This window comes from Eschrichtius robustus, chromosome 20 (assembly GCF_028021215.1).
Source record: "Eschrichtius robustus isolate mEscRob2 chromosome 20, mEscRob2.pri, whole genome shotgun sequence".
Lineage (NCBI taxonomy): Eukaryota > Metazoa > Chordata > Mammalia > Artiodactyla > Eschrichtiidae > Eschrichtius > Eschrichtius robustus.
The window spans coordinates 21,715,758-21,738,154 of record NC_090843.1 but is presented as its reverse complement, the minus strand read 5'-3'; the positions used below and the strand labels follow the sequence as shown (position 1 = coordinate 21,738,154).

The following is a 22,397-nucleotide window of genomic DNA, read 5'->3' as shown; positions in this document are numbered from 1 at the left end:
TCCAACTATTTTGGGGAAGGGGTGGAGATTTCCAGGAATTGGGCCACCGCCCACTTTTTGGTCTTTAGGGTCAGCCTTGGAACTGTCATGGCGCCTGTGGGTGTGTCATTTAGCTTGCTGATGTGTTACAATGAGCATATACTGAGGCTCAAGTCCACTGGAAGTCAAATATTCTGCCATCTTGGACCTAGTTGGTTCTAACCAGCTTTCATCATAGCCTATGGCTATGTTGTTTTTTTAAAGGCTCTGCCCTGCCCCCTCCCCTCCTGTTTCACTCTGAGCCTGGATGTTGAATCAGCCAGGTGACAGCCGTGGCGACTCAGCCAGCCTGCTGAGCCACAGCCGGAGGAGGAGGGCCCCTCAGCCACGACCCTGGATGAGGAATGAAAAGGAAGCACTTACTCTCCAGGAAGCCAGGGGGCCTCCAGAGAAATGGAAGAACTCAGAACCAGAGGGGCACCCCGAAGAGAGCCCCAGACTGGAGTGCCCTCTCCAGGACCCGCCAGAATCTTCTTCATTGTCATGGAAACTACATCAGAGCTGCCTTCCTGGAAGCTGCCTTTCCTCTTCCCCCACTTCTCTTGGCTCAGAGACACAAGCTCCTCCCTAAACTGGTCCCATCCAGCTTAAAGCTGAGATTTGCTTGGACTTGTCTCTCCTTGCTTGGGGAGGGTTCCTTGCTAAGCTCGATTAGTTTGGTCTTTATTGTACCTACTCACTAAACAACTATTTCCTGGGACCCTCATAAGCATGAAGTAAGCTGGGGAAGACTTAAAGAGGCAAATGAGATCTTTTCCAGGCCCTGGAAAGCTCTCCATACAATCGAATGACCATGAGGCAGAAAAAGACATGACAACAGAGATATAGGCAAGAATGTTGTAGGGTCTTTATGGAACTGATTCAGGATCTCTGGAAGGCTTCCTGGAGAAGAGAGGCAATAAGCATGAGTCTTAAATATTTCGGGAGAGAAGAGAGGGAAGTTTATTTGCATTTGCCCAGGATGATCTCCTGAAAGGAGCCCTAAACAGGTGCTAGAGGTTTGGTGTTCTAGTTCTGATCCTGACAACTGAAAGAGCTTGCGTGTATCATTTCCTTCTCTGAAGCTCGACAGCCTCATCTGTAAAGTGGAGGTGTTAGATTAGATGAATTTTGAAAACAGGCCTGAGGTTTGGTCACTCTCTTGTGTTTATCACAAACAGGCAGGAAACAAAATCAGGCTCTCCTCAAAGGACGTCATAGACTGTAGACCCAGATTATCTCAGGAAAAAAAAAAAAAGACCTGGAGGACGTCATGTCCTGTGTGCCTCCATGGCTCCAGCCTAAGCAGCACAGCACACCAAGTGTCTATCTTGGTCACAGCTGCCTACCTGGCACCCAGCACTGTGTCTGGCACAATAAATATTTATTGAATGAATTGGTAAATGAATGAGGTGACAGACTATGAGTAGCTTTTGGCTAGAACTGAAAGCAGTCCTGCCCCCAGATCATCAGATCCCTTGGGGCTTTTGCTCCCTCATACCCTGTGTTTGCTCTCAGGATAAGAGGAAAGATGGCGGAGAGAGAACTGCATTTTCAGAGGTCCATGCCGGGCCTCTAGTTTCTGCTGCAATCAATAGAAAGTGGGTCACAGAACAGCTATGCAGAGAACAGACCCTTGAGAAAAAGCCTGGATTCCGTGCCAGCTCACATTTATTGAGCGCCTACTGTGTATCAGTTGTTGTCACATAGCTTTAATTCATTTAATTGTGGCCTCAAAGGGCTGTACAGGAGAACATAGGGGATTGCGGGCTGCAAACCCCAGCCGCGCTGACGGAGTGACCTCCGCAAAGCCACTGCCCCTCTCCGAGTTTTCATTTTCAGTCTCTGTAAAATGGAAAAAATAGAACCCCTTCGCCAGCTTATGGGAATGAAATGAGCACGTGGAAGCAGAGCGCTTCATAAATGCTCTTTATTATTTTTCCTCTGGGCATGCAAGTCCGCTCGCCTCCCCCCAGGACGCACACACAGATAGATTCACACTCCCACGTACACGCAGATTCACAGAGATGTGTGCAGACGCCAGCCGGAGGTGCTAGCCGAGCCTCCGGGCCACAGCCGAGTCCCGCAGAGAAGCCGTCGGGTCCTCGACTTCCCCCGTTTTCTCTCAGCTATTTATGAATGAACTCCGGCCGCGAGGAGTTTATTTTTTTATGAATGGGAGCCCAAGACGTGAATGAAGCCGGGAGCCAGCCCGTGCGTTCTGATTGGCCCCCGCGGCTGGGAAACTCCGCCCCTCCGGCTCGGCCGGGCGAGTCTCGGGATTGGCGGGCGAGCCCGGCCCTGGGGTTTCATTCACGAAAGTCAATGAAACAAAGGGAAAGGGGTGGGGGGAGAGAGAGCCGAGGCCGAGGCGAAGGAAATGCACCAATCAGCGGCTCCCCCGGGCTCACAACTGTCGGCGGCGCCCGGAAAAGAAGCCGGTGCGCGGGGGACCCGGGGCCGGGGCCGCCTCGCTCCGGCCTAGCCCCGCGGCCCTCAGTGGGGTCTCGGGGTATGCTCGGGACCCCCCGCTGCTCCAGCACAGACGCCCGGGCCTCAGGTGAGGCTGCGGGAGGGAGAGGGAGGGAGAATGTCTGCGATTCCCAGCCTCGCCTCCAACACGCACCACACTCTCACCGCCGCCTCCGCAGATTCCAGGGCAGGGGGTGGGAGACGCTGGGATTCAGGGTTGGAGGGGGCGCCAGAGTTGTGGGTGTGCGAATGGTGCGCTCCTCGCCTGCTCCTCCGCGCGCCAGCGCACACGCGCGCGCGAGCGAACACACAGGCACACACAGACACACACACACACACACACACACACACACACATATACACACGTCTTATGTAACTGAGCCTGGGCAAAGCAGGGCTGCAGAAAGCAACCGAAACGGCGAGCCCGGCTCCCAGGAGCAGGTGGGACCTCCTTTGGCGGGAGGGGAGTGGTGGCGGCGCTAAGCTCGGCAGGCGGAAACCTCCCCATCGCCTAAGTGAGTCGGAGAAGTTTTGCCGTCGGACCCAGAGCCTCGCGACTGCCCCTCCCGGTCACCCTTCCCCACCCCCACCTCGCTGCCTTCCCCCAGACGGTGTGCGAACGCAGCCCCCCCGCCCCCAGGTCTCTGCCCCCGCGCGGGGCCCGGGCCGTGTGGCCGGAGGGAGCGGCCGGATGGAGCGGAGGATGAAAGGCGGATACTTGGACCAGCAAGTGCCCTACACCTTCTGCAGCGTGAGCGCCGCGCCGGCCTCCACGCCCGCCCCCTCCCTGCACCCCGCCCCTACCCACCCAGCGGCCCCAACGGGGTTCAGGGCTGCCCGCCCCTGAGTCACCCCGAGACCCCAGCCCCGCCCCCCAGACCAGGCGGCCTCAGGGTGACTCGGGGGCATTCTTCCCCTTCTCCGCAGAAATCTCCCGGAAATGGGAGCTTGCGCGAAGCGCTGATGGTCCCGCAGGGGAAGCTCATGGACCCGGGCTCCCTGCCGCCCCCCGACTCCGAAGGTAAAGAGACAGAGAGACAAACCGCTACCCTCCCCACCTCACACACCCCGAGGGCTGACTCTGGAGCCCCCGCCCTTTTCCCAAAAAGACTCGCCCTCCAAGGGACTCTGGTCATTATCTGCCAGTACCCCCAAAGGGGAGGTCATCCGGCTCGCTAGGGCTCCTGCTCTCTCACCAGCACCTCCAGCTCACCTTCTCCAATTCCATTATTCACCCCTCAGATCTATTCCAGGATCTAAGTCACTTCCAGGAGACGTGGCTTGCTGAAGGTGAGTGGTTTTGTGTGACCTTGGGGTGGGGAATGCTCTCTACCCCTACTATTCCAGCCTAGCCCGCTTCCTCTCTCCTCGGCCTCAAGGGCCTCTCCAAGGCCCCTTCCCCAAGTCCCCTGCCTCTCCACTCTTTCCAGCTCCCAGCGTGGATACTTATATTGATATTTATTTTCTCTGCCCTGAGCCAGGCTTGTGTAACTAGGCCTGCGGATGAATCAGACCATTGTGTGGGGTATTTGCCTATTTGAATGGAACTTGGCCCCAGGCCCGTTTTCCTGGTTGAAATTTTCATTTGCAAAGTTTGTTTGGCACCAGCCGCCAGGCCGAGGTGTAGGTTGGGGAGTTGCAGGAGTGGGGAGTTTAAGAAACTGGAGGAGGAGAAGGAGAGATTCATTTGTTACTTGCCTTCTGGAATTGCCAAAACATTAATTGTTACACCCTTGGTTTCTCTTCTTCCCAGCCCGCAGCGCCAAACAATTTACTGTTTGAGCCAAAAGAACAGCAAAAGTTTAAATAATTCTTTTTTGCCGCACTTTGGCAAAGCAGCCCAGGGCTTCTCCCTCAAACAGCCTTGATTGTAATTCTAATGGCAACTGATCCTCCCGCCTCCTTCCCTCCTGACTACCTCCCTCCCCAGGCAAATTGCCCCTCCAGTTTGCTGGGGGCGGGGGTGGGGTGCGCTCTGAGCTGGCTGGGGTGGGGTCAATAGCGAGGCCTCCTCTGGGTAGCGAGGTGTGTTCTGGGGGGGGGGGGTGTCTCCTGGTTGGATTCCTTGGTGTGTTTGGGTGGGGCCTGAGGGTGTCGCCGGTGGGGCTGCAGGTAGGAGGCTTATGGTGTTTAGACAGTCTCTGAGAGGGAGGGGTTAACACCCCCATCTGAGGGTCCCTTCAGTGTAACACTGAAAACCAAGAAACTACAGCACTAGGAACCCCTTCTTGAGGGCTTTTCTCTTCTTTGGGATCTCCCCTTCCCTCCAACTGGGTATCTTTGACGATTTTTTTAAACTCAAACCCAGCTCCTCTAGAGCCATCTTTAAAACCTTGGGGTAGAAGAGAAAGACCCCTGACTAGGTGAGACTAGATCTGTCTTGACGACTGTGGTGTCCCCAAAATACGTACGCTAACAGACTGACTGTTTAGCATAGAGCAGGCACTCATGACATTTTGTGGAATTCGAGGCTGAACGGCCTCGTGGGTGCTGGAGGGACCTGGGGGTTCTGGGGGAGATTGTGCACATCTTGTCTTCCCCGATTCTGCAAGCCCTGTGTGCCCAGCTGCGAGTTACATGCAGAGCTATGCCCAGTCCTCCCATCCTCCGCTCGAGGTTCCGGAGCTGGGCTGGAGCTGAAGAACGCAGCGGTGTCGGTTTCCACCGTCTCTCAAAGACTTCCTTTCCCAAAGCCTGATTTCTGTCTGGCTTGCCAGGCTCCTCGTCTGTCAGCTGAGGGTCCCTAGGCTCCCCAGGTGGGCAGCTCCCGGGGCTGTGACCTAGGGGTAGGCTCAGAGGGTGGCATTTTGGAAGCAGCTGGGCTTGGAATGGGAAGGGGAGGAAAACGTTCTCATCTGCTCTCAACCTTGGAAGCCCCACCCCTTGGCGGTGGGGGTCTAGAAATTGTACTTGTGTCTATCTGCATGTGTCAGTGTGACAGCCAGTGTGTGTGCTTCCTGCTGCTGCCCTGGAAGTCCCTGTACATTTAAATCCAGTGGGTGGGGAGGTGGGGGTGGGGATCGCAAGACGGAGGTGGGGGGGGTGGGCCGCTGGGATCTCCTTGGTTCCCTCTCCTTCCTTCTGAGGGAGCAGCTCAGGTTCCCAGCTGGCGATGGATGGCCAGGCGTGAGGGGGGGATGCTGAGGCCGATCGCTCCTTCTCACTCTCTCTGCGGAGACAGATGCAGCTGCCAGGGCCCTGTCCCCCTGCACCATCCCAGCACCACCCCAGCCTCCTCTCCTGCCTCTTCCCACCAGGTCAGTGACCCCTGCAGCCCAGAGGGAGTTTTGGGGTGGCAGGGAGGGACTAGCTCCTTTGGAAACTTGCCAGTGGTGGGGCGCGTGGGACTGGAGGCCAGAGCCCAACCTCCCTCAGCTTGATTTCCCCCTAAAGCCCCAATGTGGAGAGACGCAGTGGGTCCTTGAAGTGTGGAAGAGGCTGTGAAGAATTCGGGGGAACACCAGGCTGGATTCTGGCGGAGGCGGTTCTGGGTGCGGCGTCTGGTGTCCATGCAACATTGAGGGGGAGGGGGAGTGGGGCTCTGTAGAGGCAGCTCAGACATCTTTGGGTTGGAGGTTTTCTAGATGGAGAGGGTGGGGGTGAAGTGAGGCTAAGAAGGTGTGTCTGTTTTCGGGGTGCCTGGGATCTGCTGAGCTGCTGGAGAAAGAATCAGGCTACTGCAGGGAAACCCAGGCTCAGACAGGCTGAGCCCAAGCTGTGTCTGGCTATGGTTAAAGATGTGCCGCTTCTGGACGAGCGTTCCTTTCCGGGCTTGTCGGGAGCCCTCAGGAACCCTCAGAGACAATGACGTTGGTCTCTTTGGTGGTAAGGAACATTGACTCTGGGTCATGTATGTCCTTTGTATGAGGCGGGGGTCCATAACGGGGTCGGTGAATTCCCAAAAGCTCGGTGGATAGGTTGCAGGGGTCCTTGTGCCCTCTGATATGTGTATAAAATTATTGGGGGTACACCATACACAAAGGAATGTGAATTTTCCTAGGAAGAGAATGATCTATAGCTTTTATGAGATTCTCAAAGGGGTGGGCCTGTGCTCCCCTTGTCATAAGAATCATTGCTCCCAAATCTTCCTCCAAGGTCTTCAGCCCCCTTGCCCCTTGGTTTTCCCTCATCGTATTTTTAAGTCCAAAAAGAGAACCTGTGTGGGAAGGGTATGCATGGAGGATGTGTTTCATCCGTGTGCTGCCGTGAAGTAAAAGGCATCAGGGTGTGTGTGAATCTGCGTGTGTGCACGCTGGTGCTTCAGCCTGTCTGTGGGGCGATATGGGGTTAATCCCCTCCCCCAGTCTTTCCTAGCTACAATGCCTCCTTCTACATCTTTCTGTCTCCTCCCCTTCCAGAAGGCTCTTGGGGACAAATGTCCCCTCCGTAGATAGAGAACTGGTTCCTTCCAGCACACTGCCAGGGTGGGGACGGGGTAAGGGTGAGAGATGAGGCCAGTGGTGACACAATGGAGCAGAAGCTCCGGGGAATGGCCCCCCTTCCCCCTGGGGCTCCTTGAGAGACCCCTTCACCCTGTGATTGCACCCTAGGAGGGAGAGAAGGTGATGGGGCATATATCGTATAGGCGGGTGGTTTGCCTGGGGTGGGCTTAGCTACTTGGTGATTTTCACCTCCCAGTTCTCCTGGAGCCCAGCTTGGGAAGCCCCTAAGCCCCTTCTCTTCTACTGACCCCCCCCCCCCATTGGAGGGATGTTCCCTAAAATTCTCTCTTTCTGGGCATCATGCTGGCTTGGCACGTTTTTCGTCCCCTCCCTAATCATGTGCCATGTCCCCAGGCAGATAAACTCCACCTTAGTGCCAGGATGGAGTTGGGGGCAGACCCTGGCACACTGGCTTGGCAGCCAAAGCTCAGCCAGGTCAACAAATACAGAGTGGCTGACACTCAAGACCAAACACGGTAATTAGAAATTCTCCTGCTCTCCAGGAATGAGAGGCTCCATGTTACTGTTCCTATTCCCATCCTTGACAGTCTCTGTGCGACTGAAGCCCTGTCCCACCCCTTGGGAGAAGCCGGTGTTCTGGAGAGGGCCCAGGCAGGGACTGGGGTTCCCACCACAGCCGCTTCTTGCCCTGGCTGATTTCTCATGGCCCTGGGATGAAGATGGCGCCACCTCTTTTGAGGTGTGGTCAGTGTGCTGCGGGGCGGGGGGGGTGGGGGGGTGGGGGGCCTCCTCTGGGACTGCTGGGGGAACTGGGGGTTCTGGTCAAACCTTCAGGCCTGAGGCAAGAGGAGAGACAAGATGACCCCAGGGCTCTCTAGCGTCACGTGACCTGGTCTGTGCTGCCAGCAGGAGATGCCCCCAGCCCATTACCTCAGTGGAAACTGGCAGTTAATGTAGCCCCAGAGGCAGACCTGTGTGTGTCAGCCTCCCCCGTGTTCTGCACCTCCCCCACCCTTGGAACCCTCTTTGCCCAGGTAGCAGGAAGGGAAATATTGTCCATCTTGCCCTTATCACCCCCATCCTGCCACTTTGGGGGTCTTGTCTATGGGTGGGCCAGAGGGCACAGCAGGGATGGGCTTGGGCCTTGCACCCCTGGGTAGCTGAGCAGGTTTTGCACCCTTCCCTTTATCCAGTTTTCCAAACCTGCCTATTCTTAAGAGCTACCAGGGGCGTGCGTTAAAATACAGATGCCTGGCCCCCACCCCGGGCCTATGGAATGTGGCTCCCCAGAGGAGGGGAAGGGGAATCTGTTGTTAACAATGCCCGGGGATTCTCGATTGGGCCCAGCTTGGGAATGGTTGCCTTTGTGCCCTAGTTGCGCTCCTGAAAATATGTGCTGTGTGGTTTTTTGGTTTATTTGTTTTTGCCACGGGATTTCATGCCCTAGTGATCTATTTGATCACTTTAGGATTGTCCTATGCTTACTTTTCTTTCATAAGTTCTTTAGCTGCTAGTGGTTCCTGATTCTTAAACCCCTCAGCCATCGGGTTCCCGCTGTCAGGAAGTCACCTACCTACAAACGTATATTTTATTTTATTTTATATATTTTTTTATTGAAGTATAGTTGATTTACAATATTGTGTTAGTTTCAGGTGTGCAGCAAAGTGATTTGGTTATACATGTATATATGTGTATACCTATATTCTTTTTTTATTCCTTTCCATTATAGTTTATTACAAGATATTGAATATAGTTCCCTGTGCTATACCGTAAAACCTTGTTTATTTTATATATGGTAGTGTACATCTGTTAATCCCATGCTCTCAATTTATCCCTCCCCCACCCCCCGCATAAATGTGTATTTTAAAGCACTTGATACCTCTGATATTTAAAGTAAGTTGGTGAAGAATCCACTTGCCAAGCAATTGATCACAGCCTAAAGCATCCCTTGTGAGATGTGCTTTTCAGGGGACCTGCCTCTAATGTTACCTGGTGGTGGAGAGGGGGAGCCCTAAAGGGGAGGGAAGGGCTGATTGGTTAGGATCTCTTTAGTTCTTGCTCCCAGGCCCATGTTGCTGGCTCTCACCGGCCTGAGGACAAGGAGTCATTGTAGTTTATTCATATAGTTGACAAATAATGCATTGAGTGTCTCTTCTGAACGGGACCTTGTTTGAGGGGTGCTGGGGAGTCAGACAAATAAGACAGACAAAGCCCCTGCCCTCAGCAAGGTTAACTTTCTGGTAGAGGAGATGGACAATAAATTACACATAAATTACACGTGCGTAAATTAATAAGTTCAGGTAGTCATATGTGCTAGGGAAAAAATAAAACAGGAATGCAATCGAGAGCCAGGAGGGACCACTTTGGTTTGGGTGGTCAGAGAAGGCCTCTGAGATAGCAAAGTGAGCTAACACTTCAAAGGCCAGAAAAAAACAGGCCAAGATGTGGGGAAGAGGGTTCAAGCTGGTCAAGTTTGAGGACCCAAAAGGAGACCAGAGCTCTGGAGAGTAACAGGCAAGGAGAGGCAGGTGAGAGAGGTAAGCAAGGGCCAGAAACTTGGGCGCCACAGAGGCCAAGGGCAAGAGTTTGGGGTTCATACTTTAAGCAAGGGAGAGAAGTGATCGGATTTCTGTTGTAAAAAGATCCCTCTGACAGTTTTGGGGAGAGTAGATGTTGGGAGTTCTGATAACATGTCGTGGCTGAAATCCAAGGAAGAAATGATGGAGCCTTGGCCCAGGAGGGAAGCCATAGAGACTGGGGTGTGCCCTGTATAGACTAGGACGAGTGGCGGTGATCTCCAGCCGTCTCCTCATATCCCTCACCCTTACCAGCCATTCTCAACTCTCCAGTCATTTTATCCATGAGTTTTCCTATTGTCCAATCTGAGAGCAGTCTCCAGGGAATAAAAGACCCCTCTCCATGGGTTCCATTGCTTCATCTTCAAGCCACTCTCTTCCCAGACTGATAGGAAGTCCCTCTCGGTGTCTACCCTTCCCCTTCCTGCTGTGATCTATTTATTCTTGAGAGAGGGGCAAAAAGTGGGCAAAGACTCTGGGGTCAGGAGAGGTGCTCAGCTGTATCGCACCTGAAGGAGTTAGTGAGGCCAGGATAAGAACTAGAAATCAAAGCCCAGATATCCAGTCTGGAGGCCATGGATGAGCTCTTGCTCTATTTTAGTTTTCCTGCCTAATCCCCAAACCCAGCTCGACCCACGCTGGCACCCTGGGAGTGCTCCTCAGAGCTCCAAGCTTGGCAAGCCCTTCTCTCTCTCCTAGATGCACATCAAAGGGATAAGGCACCATGACCTGTCAGTGTCCCCAGCCTCCTCTCCCATTGTCATCCTCTTATCACCTCTCTTGAACCATTCTCTTTCTTCCATTCCATCTCCTTTCCCAGGCTCTAGATTTCTACCTTTCACCCGGGAGGTTCTATAAAAGGCAGATTCCTGGGTCCAGCCCAGATTCAGAATCTTCCCATGTGATTCTAAGTCCACAGAATCTCACTCCTTATAGTACCTGCCCACCCCAGATGTGACTCTGCTGGGAGCTTTGAGGGAGCTTTGTAAACTCTGAGGGGCAGGGCTGTCTTCACTCATAAAAGTGGAGGGAAAAAAGACAAAGCACCTAGGACAAAACTCTGGAATCTGCTCAGACGGGTTCTGAGAACTTGCAGCCTTCCCTCCAGGGTGTTAATGGAGCCCAGAGATGGAGGTCGCTAGGACCTGGGGTGGAGTTGCCTTCAGTCCTAGGAAAGCTGTTTCCCCGCTTCGGGCTGGTGCTAATCTGCAGGGCTGCAATAATGGTGTCTGCCAGGGGCTGCCATCCAGGGCCCCCACCCCAGCCTCACCTCTGGCCTCTCTCTGCAGCTCAGGTACCAGACAGTGATGAGCAGTTTGTTCCTGATTTCCATTCAGAAAACTGTGAGTAGGGGGCCCTGGGTAGAGGGAATGGGGAGTAGGGGAGGGCAGGAAATGAGTCATAGGGAGAGAGAATCACAAAAGATCAACTTGTTCTGTCCTCTAGAAGAGGGTGAAGGGAAGGGCTGCCCATTCTTGGGTTTGGACTCAAAGACCAAGCAACAACTGGGAGATGAAGACCTTGCTTCAAATCGGGGCTTGCCCATCCTAGCTGTGTGACCTTGGAGCAGACACTTCATCTCTGTGATCCTCCATTTCCTTATTTCTGAAATGAGGGGCTTGGACCAGTGCAGCAGGGTCCAATTCTACCATTCTAAGTTACTTTCATGCAACTGGGGGCGATTTTGCCCCCCAGGAGACACGTGGCAATGTCAGTTGACATTTGGGGTTGTCACAACTGAGGGTGGGGTGCTATTGGCATCTAGTGGGTAGAGGCCAGGGCTGCCGCTAACATCCTACAATGCTCAGGATAGCCCCCATGACAAGGAATTATCTGGCCCAAATGTCACTAGTGCTACTGTTGAGAAACCCTGCTTTAATGTCAGATACTTTGCTCTCAACTATCTTCAGTGAAATGAAACAGGGCACAAATGATCAACAACAGAACAGTCGATTGCAGGTTTTGACTCTCTCACATTCACTGCCTTGGAACCAACTCTGCCGCTCAGCCTGGTGGCTGGAGTTGGCAAACCCAGCAGGGGCCACAGGAAAGGCCAATGTTCTTCTCAGATAATTAGGAGCATGTGTATGATGCTAGTCAGCTGACAGGCAAGTGGGCTAATATCCAACCTTAACCAGAAAAAGAAAGATTCTTCATAGCCCCAAATAAGAAAACATTTTTCTCCCTTGGAATTTTCCCAGGCAGTCAGGAAAACCACAGGCCTTTGGTTGGAGGGGCTCACTCCTAGAAAGGTGTTTGGGGGGTGGGGGGATTGCATTAAATGTTGAACTTCAGACAGTTTCTTTGGTTCATATTGGACATTAGCCTGAGGTATAAAACTACACATAATGTAAATAGCCAAACTGTTCTTAGAAGTGTCTGACGACGGAGAACCAGAGAAGGGGGGTGAGGCTGTCCTGGCACCCAGCTGATCCTTAAAGAGCAGAAAGTGTCCGCAGCTCTTCCTGCCTCTCCTGTGACACTCTCTGGCCTTGCTCTGCCTCTCCCGACCCCCACAGTAGCTTTCCACAGCCCCACGACCAGGATCAAGAAGGAACCCCAGAGTCCCCACACAGAGCGGGCCCTGCCCTGCAGCAGGAAGCCGTCCCTCTCCTACCACCATGGCGAGCAGTGCCTTTATTCCAGGTGAGCCCCAGCCCCGCCCAGGGGAAGGGTTGGATGGAGGGTGGGGGTGGGCACCTGTGATCAATGGCAGCAGTTGAGACGCAGGTTGAGACGACAGAAAGGATTTCCGAGCTCCGGTAATGGAGTAATATAGCTCAGGATTTCCTAGCTCCTGTAATGGAGTAATATAGCTCAGGATTTCCTGAGTAGTTAGGATGAAAAATGCAGCAGGGGGTTCAAGGGATGTGTGTTAAGACTGGGGCAGAGTGTTTCCACTGGAGAAGCTGCTGTCTGACCCAGCCCAGCTGCTCTGGGCTGGGGAGAGGTGTTCTAAAGATTACACCCAGCTTCAGGATTAAGAAAGGAGAAAGAAAAGTTCATTTGGGGCTGAGTCTGGCTCATGCTGTTCCTTTCCCGGCACCCTCTACTCTTCTCCCATAATCCCTGTGACCTGACTTCCCAGGGAGTGAAGCGTTCAAAGATGCTCGCCCAGCTTCTCTGCCCCCTCACCCCTGTCTCCCCCTCACCTCCAGTGCCTATGACCCCCCTAGACAAATCGCCATCAAGTCCCCCGCCCCTGGTGCCCCCGGACAGTCGCCCCTGCAACCCTTTCCCCGGGCAGAACAACGGAGTTTCCTGAGATCCTCTGGCACCTCCCAGCCCCACCCTGGCCATGGGTACCTCGGGGAGCATAGGTAAGGTGACAAGGAGAACCAGGTCTCACCAGTTTTTTCTCAATCCCTGAGTGTTCTTCGCTGCCCTTAAAAGAGACCTGGCATGGGGGGAGGTAGGGAGGAAGGGATATTGACATGCCCCCCTCCCATTCCCCCCCCACCCCCCTCCCCCCACTGGAGCCCACTCTGTAAGCTCTGGGAGCGGCAGGCACAAGGAGGGCTTCGTTTAATATTCTCTTCTCTTCCTTCTCCATCCAACCACATCCAGCTCTGTCTTCCAGCAGCCCCTGGATATCTGCCACTCCTTCACACCCTCTCAGGGAGGGGGCCGGGAACCTCTCCCAGCCCCCTACCAACACCAGCTGTCGGAACCCTGCCCACCCTACCCCCAGCAGAGCTTCAAGCAGGAATACCTTGATCCCCTGTATGAACAGGCCGGCCAGCCCGGCCAGCCGGCAGTGGGCCAGGGTGGAGTCAATGGGCACAGGTACCCAGGGGCGGGGGTAGTGATCAAACAGGAGCAGATGGACCTCTCCTACGACTCAGGTAAGAGATGCTCCCGGGAAGGGGATGGAAGGGTTTTGGTGGGATTGCTGGGCCGGGTGGCATGTGATCAGTTCCGTTAAACCCAGAATGTCTCCCCACAAGTTTTTTTTACCTTCCCAGCCATTTACCAGTTCATACATTCAACCCACCCACCTACCACTTCTTTTCATAGATTCAAAAGAACTGTCACTTTTCAATCAGCAAACTTATATTCAGATAAGAGATAAGTGAGATGTGCAGGTCCTTGCCCTCAGGTAGCTTGTGACTTGATAGGAAAGTTAAGTCATTTCTTCCTATTTCTATTTAGCAGGTGCTTGGGGGTTTAATTACCTACTGAGATTTAAGTACTGTGCCAGGAGCATGAGTGTGTGCAGTTGGAGGACACAAAGATGAATAGGACGTGTCATTGGTCCCTGTCCCCACAGAAGCTTAAAAATACAAAGAGATTTGAATGAGGAGAAACATGCACTTGAAGCTAGCCAGGTTCACAGTTCCCAGCTGGAAGGCAGGGTTCGCATGTGGTTTCCACATCCTGTTCCGAGCCTCCAGGTTGTAAGGACCCGCCATCCTGGCCAGACCGGAAGTAGGGACTGCTTTAAATTCTAGTTCCACCTGGCTGTTAACAGGAGTGAGATGCACTCAGCTGCTGTGTTCATAAACAGCTTCAGCTCAAAACCCCAAGTGCCCAGGAAAGGCCCAGAAAACCTTGTCTCCTGTTACATTGCTACCAGCTCCAAATTTGAGTTTATCTGCAAACTTGCATTAGAAAAAATAAATTCAGACATTAGGGTAGGCCCAGAGCTGGCCAGAGCTTTTGAATTTCCCTTTTCCTGGTGCCCCGTCTTTTAGGGGCAGGGGGATGAGCCCCAAATCCTTCAGGCTGCCCCAGCAAGAACCAGAAGGGAACAAACACCTCTCCTCAAGCCCGGGCCCTAAGGCTGAGCCGTGCCCGGCAGTGAGATGGAGGAAGGAGGAGGGAGAAGCTCTTGCCGCTGACCTTCAAAGGATGTAGACCGGAGGAGATCGTGTTACATGCCCTTGAACTCCTGCCCCTCCCCCTTCAGCTTCCTCTGAATGGAGTCAGGAATTCCATTCACAAAATGGAGGCATGAATGAGCCCACCCTCCCGCCTCCTCCCGGAGGTGTCGGGTTTCACCATCTCATTCATAGGTGGGAGTGGTGGGGGTAGGGCAGGAAGGGGCTGGCGCTTGAAGGGCTGGCTTTGCACCAGGGCCTCCTCCAGGTGGGGTGGGGAGGTGTCAATTCCGTGGAATGGAATGAAATAGAGTGGACTGTGCTGTCAGACCTGAAAACACACAGCCCCGTGTGCCCACTGCCTCTTCCACAAATAGATGCATGCGTGTTCTCTCTCTCCCCCCCGCCCCACCCCAACTCCTTTCCTCCCTCTCTCCCTCCCTCCCTCACACCCGCACTGGGCTGGAACCTGCCCTGCTGACCGGACGTCAGCCCATTCCAAGGGAATCTTAGGCTGGGACACTGAACCCTTTCCCCGGAGGTTCATCTCTACCCTCCTCCTCCCCCTAAACTCACAGGAAACAGCTGCTCCCTGGAATCCTGGGCCTTGTGGGGCAGCTTTGCCCAGCCCCAGCTGCTGCCCAGCCCCAGCTGCTGCCATCCAGGCCCTCTGGCCCCGCCCTCAAGTTGAGGGCTTCCGGCTTCTCACTCCCTCTGGGGGAACTTCCCCTAGGATTTGGTGGTAGGCAGGCCTCTGGGGAAAGAACCGGAAAGCAGGCTGGCAGAAGAAGTTCTTGAATGTGTGCAGGACTGCAGCCCCTACCCCAGCCACGTATAACATCGCCCTTTTTTCTTTCTTCCCCCCCAAGATGTCCCTGGGTATGCTTCAATGTACCTTCACGCAGAGGGTTTCTCCGGGCCCTCTCCAGGTGACGGGACCATGGGTAAGGCAGCCTCCTCCCTCCCCTGCCAAGCCCTCCAAGTTTGGAGGAGGGAGTCGTGCCTTGGGGGAGGGGCTCCTGGCCAGGAGTCCCTCTGGACTCTCTGGGGTCTCGTATCAGTGAACCCCCAGATCTGAGTGATCCCTGCAACTTCCTCCTCAAGGCTATGGCTGTGAGAAACCTCTGCGACCATTCCCAGATGATGTCTGCGTCGTCCCTGAGAAATTTGAAGGTCAGAGAAGTGACCCTTCATGCCCTCTGTGTCCCCCAGGAATCACATCACAGTTCATGAGGAAGGGCCTGGAGAGACCCCTGGGGAGAGGGGACCGGGTTGCTTGGGGGACCAGAAGGCACAAGCCCTCCACCTCCTGTTTCCCGTGTTCCCCAGGAGACATCAAGCAGGAAGGGGTGGGAGCCTTCAGAGAGGGACCGCCCTACCAGCGCCGGGGTGCCTTGCAGCTGTGGCAGTTTCTGGTGGCCCTGCTGGATGACCCAACAAATGCCCACTTCATTGCCTGGACCGGCCGGGGGATGGAGTTCAAACTAATTGAGCCTGAGGAGGTGGGCCTCTCCGATGTCCCCACCTCTCCTCCCAGCGACTTTGGGGCCTGGAGATGAGAGGACCTGGGAACCGGTGGCACGTGCCTTCACCAGCACCGTTGCTTTATTTCACCTGAATTCCTGCCAAACCAGGGTCTGTGGGCTGGTGCTTAGCTGCAGGGCCAGCTGAGCATTTGCACCAAGAATCTCAAGTACTCTTTCTGACCTGCGCCCCGTATTTCCTCCGCTGAGCTGCCATCGCCATCCCCAAACTCTGTCTCCTGTCCCCAGGTCGCCAGGCTCTGGGGCATCCAGAAGAACCGGCCAGCCATGAATTACGACAAACTTAGCCGCTCACTCCGATACTACTACGAGAAAGGCATCATGCAGAAGGTCAGGGGTTAAGGGTCCAGGAAAAGGGGGTGGGGGGCAGTGGATGTGGGAAGGTGATGGGGGCAGGACAGGATTCTCCGCAAGTTTGAAGGAGCAGACAACGAACCAGTCAGAGAAGTCAAACTGTGGACAATCCCAAGATTTCCCTCTCCCAAACAGTGATACATATAAATAGTAACGGAAAAGCATAAAGCATGGAGAGGTTGAGATTACAGAACAAGAGCTTCTTAGAAGAACCAGCTGGAAGAGAAATGTGCCCCGGGCACCCGCCTGGGCCTGGAGGAGGGCTGCTCTCCCCACCCCCACACTGACCCAGCCCTCTCTCCCCACAGGTGGCTGGCGAGCGTTACGTGTATAAGTTTGTGTGCGAGCCCGAGGCCCTCTTCTCCCTGGCCTTCCCGGACAATCAGCGTCCAACTCTCAAGGCTGAGTTTGACCGGCCCGTCAGTGAGGAGGACACAGTCCCTTTGTCCCACTTGGACGAGAGCCCCGCCTACCTCCCAGAGCTGGCTGGCCCCGCCCAGCCCTTTGGCCCCAAGGGTGGCTACTCCTACTAGCCCCTAGCAGCCGCTCCCCTGCTGCCGGGGGTGCTGCCCTGTGTACATAGAGATGAATTTGGTGTCAGGGAAACTCCCACTCTGAAACCCACAGATGTCTTTGGAGCAGATCCCCTCTGCCCGTCAGTCACTCCAGCCCAACTCTGAGCTGCTCCCCAGAGTTGATGGGAACGGAAAGTGGAGACACTGCGAGTGTGAAGGTGGCGTCTCGGAAACTCCCCCAGGGGCTCCACCTCTGGCCTCTTCCTAGGTCCTGCTTAGAGGCCAAGCCCCACTCCCTCTCCCCCATCACAGAGAACAAGAGTTTGTTCTGTTCTGGGGGACAGAGAAGGAGCTTCCCCACTTCATCCTGGTGGAGAGGGAGACATTGAGCTCCCCTGATCTCCCGTGCCGGGGAGACAGCAGCCTGGATCCTGCACTCCGCTCCAAGCTGTGGCCCTCGAGGGTCCTACTTGGCACTTCTTGGTGCTCTTTGTTCCTAGAGTCAGGGGGAGGCTGGAGTGAGGAACCTGGGATGGGGGAGGGCTTGCCAGGTGGAGGAGGGACGGCTGGGCTCTGCTCCCAGGGCTCTCTGCCTCTCCGCTGCCTTTTCCTAGGCCCAGGCCTGGGATTTCACCTCCATCTCCACTACATCTGCCAGACCCTAATAAAGGCCCCTGCGTCTCCTGTGAGTTCTCCTTTGTCCTCTTTGCTGCCATGGGAGAAGGACCTGGGGTTGGAAAGAGCTCTGGCCTTAAGGGCACACGACCAGAGTTTGGGGCCTGGCCCTGACACTTAACTTCCCTTATGGGTTTAGGAAAAAACAATTGACCTCCTTTTCCTCTGGAAAATGGGCTCAGTGATACCTGCTCTTTCCCCCTCCCAGGATTATCGTGTGAAGATTGTCCGAAATAATGGACAAAGGGTACTTTGTAATCTGGCCTAGTGCCCATTGGCCACCTGCAGCCGTCTCCCTGTCGAGGTTGAGGGAAGCGGGAGCCTAGTAGAACTTTGAGGGCCTCCTGGGGCTTCTTCAGGCAGAGTTTGGCCTGTGGTTTCTGTGATCACAGTTGCTCCCATGACCACGCTACCCATGTGTACCCCAACTGTGTGTCCCCTCCTGCCGTGGCTCCAGGTTGCTGTTTTTGCTGAAGGTGAGGACAGAGTTTGTATGGAAAGGATCTGAAGAGCAGGGAGAGAAGAAAGGCACCCAGGGTGCGGGAGGGTGAGGGAGGCTGGAGCAGCCCCGAGCCCTGGGTCCTGGCTAGTGGAGGAAGAACAGGCCAGACCTTCACAGGAAAAGGCAAGGGGAAACAGCATGGATTCTCCTGGGGGACCCAGAACACTGGGCCGAGTTTTTGGGGTTCGGGGGAAGGCCAGGCTGAAAAAGTGACACCTAGAGAGGACGTGTAACAGTAGGTATGACAACGGGGTGGCTGTGCCTAAGGGAAGAGCAGGATGGGCAGTTCTAGACCCCACCGCTGTGTAAGCAGCTTCCTAGGAGCCAGGCTCAGGTGAAAACGGGTGCTCTCCATCCAGGTACATCAGAACTGCGGGGAACCGCAGCTGCGCTGAGGCAGGGCCGGCCCAACCCCGTTAACGCTTCACCCTCAGCCCCTGCCCAGTACTTACGCCAAGATGGCAGAAAGGGATGCCACTCAAACCCTACCCACAAATAAAACGCAATGTTATTTTCTTCCCCAGAAACAGAAAACATAACGTGCTGACTTTCATAATTGAGAGCAAGAGACAGAAAATTTTAAGAAACAAGTTTTTAAAAATATATGATTTAATTGTACATGAAAGCCAGGCTATCATGGTGGGAAGAGATGTAAAGTCAAGTGGAAACCCTGAGGTCCCCAGTAGGTGCACATGAGGAGAGACAGGGATTTAGGTGAGAAGCAGTGTCCTGGAAAGGTGTCCACAGGCTGAGACACGTGACCTCTGCCCTCTGAAATGCGCGGTAACGAGACACTCCTCACAACTCTTGCTCAAATCCTTACACTTGGAGGGCACTGCTCCGAGAGGAGACAGCTACCAGACGGCAACCACGACCACTGGAGAGAATTCTCTGGCTGAAGGAGAGACAGCCAAAACCAAATCGTGCTCCAGAATGGATGAAGGCGAACCCTGGACCAAGGCACATGACCCAGCAGGAGAGCTGACATGTGGCCCGTGGGGATGGTCCCCCGACACACAGACAAGTACAAGACTCAGCACATGTGCAGGGGCAGGAAACTCCTGAGCTAGGCTCCCACAGGGGTGGGGTAAACAGCATACTTTTAACAACCGAGAAGGTTCCAGCTCCCTGCGTGAGACCCACATCCTCTCCTGGGCTGTCACTCAATCTCGGGAAATATTGGTTCAAGGAAGAGAAACGGGGGCCCCACTGTGTAGGAGCAGCAGGCGAGTCCTCCTTCCCAATCTGCCCGGGGGCCCCCTTCTCCCTCTGGGCAGGCTCAGCAATACTGCCTACATGCTGTTTCCTGATGGACAGTCGGAAGGTCAGACCCCAGCCATGTTGTCACAGCAGAGACATGACCCCAGCTCTTCAGAGAGATGTTCAAGGAACACCCACGGAGCTGGGGTCCTTTTTGCTCACCTAACCCAGGAAGATGACCAGCCTGCTGTCTCTCACCCTTGGCCTGTTAAACATCCCCTTTTCAACTTCAGCTTAAAACCCAAACCTCCTTCCTTGGGGGCGATGACTTCAGAGGTGCGAATGCCATCAGTGCTGGTCACCCAGCTGGGACAGGCGGGCTGCCAAGCCCAGAGTTTTTGTTCCTAAACTGGAGAGACCTGGGCTGGAATTAAGACTGGGGAGCTGGGTACCCAGCCCCTGCTTCCACTTCACTTTCCTCGGTCCCTCCCTGCACTATCTCTCCCCATAAGACCTTAAAGGTTAGCACGTAAAGATCCTCTGCCCTTAACTGCTGGCCTGGGCTTCCTGAGAGGCACACTCAGAATCGTAGGAGCTCACTCAGCTCAATAAAGGGGCAGGGACCTACAGGCAGCAGATTCTGCTGGGTTGTTTCTGAATTGTGTCTTTAGGGTGGTTGGTTTGCTGCTCAATGACAGCCCACATTCCTTTATATCCTAATATGGCATATGGTCTCTTTTAGTGTCCAGCATACCATTGTACAGTAGTTCTAGTATTTACATCATTACTTACTGGTGTGAGGGGATAGGACGCAGTGCGGGCCATAACATAGGATGTCCCCAAACCCCTGGGGGCTTCTCTACAAGACCAACTTTCCAGAAGTTCCACAGCCTGGACCAGCAGCATCTGCCTGATGTTCTTCCAAGTCCAAGCCCAGAGGCTTCTCAGGAAATGTGAGAGGGGCACTTGGAGGTGGCCATTGCCCAGCCAAATGCTAGAAGAAAACCACCGAGCACGAGGCCAGGAGCACGGATCCTGGGCAGCACAAACAGGCTCTGAGAGGTGTTCTGTTGATTTTCAGTTTGGGGGTGGAAGGAGGGAGGCTTTGACCAAAAAACCCTTTGTCAAAGACCTCAGGAGGGTAAAAATAAAACCAAAATAAACTGAAAGTTGTGTCATTACTTACATGTTTCAAAAGGAAATAGGACACGCTGCATGTTGTGAGCATGGCGGGCGGGAAAGGGAGCCAGGGAGAGCCTTCTGTATTCAATACGCGGCATCTGTAACCACTCAGGCGCCCAAAGTGGAGCGCCTGTGCAGTGGATGTGGTTAATCACGGGGCGGTCCACGCAGAGCCGGACCAGCGCCGGTGCTGAGAGATAAGACTGGAGGTCTGGCTGTGCGTCACCTCCCAGCCCAAAGAGGCCCCGGGCTCTGGTTTCAGGGGACTCTCCACTGAAACCACAGATACTAACCCTCCCCACCCTCAGCCCAGGCCAACACTAACCTTTCAGCTAAAAGAAACAGCCACAGAAAACCAATTTTGTTTCCTTAAGAAAATAAATATTTGCAGGAGGTCAAGCAAAAGTACAGGGGCTGGGCAGGGGCGGGAAGGGGGAGGGGGGGGGGCAACACTTTCAGTGAGCTTTGTGGCTCCCTCCTCCAGAGTACCAGGTAGGGCATCAGGGCCCTCACTGAGTCCAGGTACCAGACGCTCATGACTCCCCTTTCCCATCCGAGGGCTGCAGAAGTTTCCCCTTTCTTGGAGATGATGCAGTGTACTCCCATGTTGGCTGTGAGCCCTGGCTGAGTGCCTTGGGGTGGTGGGGCTTGGAGGCTCTGATCAAACCAGGTGTAAATCCCTGTTTCTATTTTACCACCAGGGAAGAAATGAGAGACAAGTTTAGGAAATGCCCAGTTAAGATAGTCAGTCACTGGACAGCTGTATCCTCAGGATCAGCTTTTCATCAGTAAGAGCGAGGCCAAGCCCTGGCCCACTGCTGCAGAAGAGACAAACAGACTCTTGCCTTTCAGCGCCGCCGGAAGGCTCGGGATATTCGCCAGGCGTTGGGTTCCTCATAGCGGTTGTACAAGGGTTCAAGTCGTTGCTGCTTCTTCTGCTTGCTTAGCTTGGTCGGGTCAGAGACCTTGAAGAAGGCTGGAGCAAACTCCACAAGCCACCGGGGGTCAATGGTGGTGACCTCACGCATGTACTCCTTTGTGGTCAGCACCAGCTCGTGGTACACCACCCTGAGTGGGGGACAGAGAGAGGGCTCAAGCCTCCGATACAGGCCCGGCTCCACGGCACCCTGGTCCCTGGTGGGCCTCAGCTGAGCTTGCATTTGACCCTCTTACCTCTCCTGCCTGACCCCTGAGGAGACTGCAGTCTCTGTTTATGACAGCCACACCCCAATACTGAGGAGCCCGCACACCTCTAACCACAGAAAACTGCCAGTTCCAACGATTTAAGTGACACGGAGCCAAACACATCTCTCCTCTGGACCTCGGTTTCCTGCTCTGTGAAATGGGTGGTTTTCTGGGCTGTATCCATAGAACTCTAGGGCCCTGAAGAAGACCTCAGAGGCTGCCACAAGGGGATGGGGAAAGCCAAGCAGGCAAGGCTCTACATCTCCAGCCCTCTTGTACCACCATGGTGGCACAGTGGTTTTTAATTGGTTTTATGTTAGGGTGGGTAAGATTCCAATTTTTTTTTAAATACTACTTGAAAAAACAATTTTTTTTTAACCACCTCACTAGATAATCTCTCAGATCCTTCCTAGCTCTTACCCCCATGATTTTATTTCTCTAAAAAGGGCCTCGGGATTTCCCTGGTGGTCCGGCGGTTATGACTCTGCGCTTCCACTGCAGGGGGTGCGGGTTTGATCCCTGGTCAGGGAACTAAGATCCCGCATGCCGCACAGCGCGGCCAAAAAAATAAAACTAAAAATAAATAAATAAATAATAAATAAAAAGGGCCTGATACTGTGTCTAATTCAGGCTCCTGCTTCTCTAGAAATATGAGCAATATTAGAACAGGAAGTGCTGGGGGTGGGTGAGGATACAAACACAAAGGGCCAGTAGATCCACAAGTTCTCTCTGCCCACCTACCATTCGGGCTGTCTGTTGAAGAGAGCACTGGAAGGATGGATGTAGACCACCTGCTGGTCGATCAGCGTCCGGTAACCCTCCTGTGGGTCTTTCTTGGCAGCGTTCCGGAAGAATCCACTGCAGATGGCCTTCTGCACTCGGACTGTGGACTTACCACAGGAGACCACATCCAGCTTGTGTCTAGCAGGAAAATAAATCAAGAGAGGACAA

General features: G+C 54.2%; 2 protein-coding genes across 6 annotated transcripts in view; one reads left to right on the top strand and one right to left on the bottom strand.

Annotated features, from left to right (window-relative positions):
- The first annotated feature begins 2,426 nt into the window (after positions 1–2,426).
- Positions 2,427–17,391, top strand: ETV4 (ETS variant transcription factor 4). 5 transcript variants are annotated; one of them, XM_068529762.1, is made up of 13 exons: positions 2,427–2,578; positions 3,131–3,241; positions 3,418–3,511; positions 3,733–3,780; positions 10,759–10,812; positions 11,989–12,115; positions 12,646–12,789; positions 13,037–13,314; positions 15,159–15,233; positions 15,394–15,462; positions 15,619–15,791; positions 16,062–16,163; positions 16,496–17,391. In XM_068529762.1, exons 2-13 carry the CDS (start codon positions 3,182–3,184, stop codon positions 16,718–16,720), a joined length of 1,449 nt encoding a protein of 482 aa, XP_068385863.1. In that variant the 5' UTR covers positions 2,427–2,578; positions 3,131–3,181; the 3' UTR covers positions 16,721–17,391. The 5 variants fall into 5 exon arrangements, with proteins under 5 accessions (XP_068385863.1, XP_068385862.1, XP_068385865.1 ...); XM_068529761.1 differs by having other exon boundaries at positions 12,628–12,789; XM_068529764.1 differs by lacking the exon at positions 3,131–3,241 and having other exon boundaries at positions 12,628–12,789.
- A 3,230-nt stretch (positions 17,392–20,621) lies between these two features.
- DHX8 (DEAH-box helicase 8) overlaps positions 20,622–22,397 on the bottom strand; it is a 28,013-nt gene continuing 26,237 nt past the window's right edge. Inside the window, exons 22-23 of the mRNA XM_068529750.1 lie at positions 22,188–22,367; positions 20,622–21,329 (exon numbers count right to left, since the gene is read on the bottom strand). Coding sequence (XP_068385851.1) covers positions 21,110–21,329; positions 22,188–22,367 — 400 coding nt within the window. The 3' untranslated portion in view covers positions 20,622–21,109. The remainder of the gene's footprint in view (positions 21,330–22,187; positions 22,368–22,397) is intronic.

What these genes read in the sequence shown, in the direction of transcription:
- ETV4 (XM_068529761.1), top strand. Translation starts at nt 3,182, where the DNA reads ATGGAGCGGAGGATGAAAGGCGGATACTTGGACCAGCAAGTGCCCTAC. An exon ending in CGTCCCTGAGAAATTTGAAG is followed by an intron (nt 15,463 to 15,618) that starts GTCAGAGAAGTG and finishes CGTGTTCCCCAG; the next exon opens with GAGACATCAAGCAGGAAGGG. An exon ending in AGAAAGGCATCATGCAGAAG is followed by an intron (nt 16,164 to 16,495) that starts GTCAGGGGTTAA and finishes CTCTCCCCACAG; the next exon opens with GTGGCTGGCGAGCGTTACGT.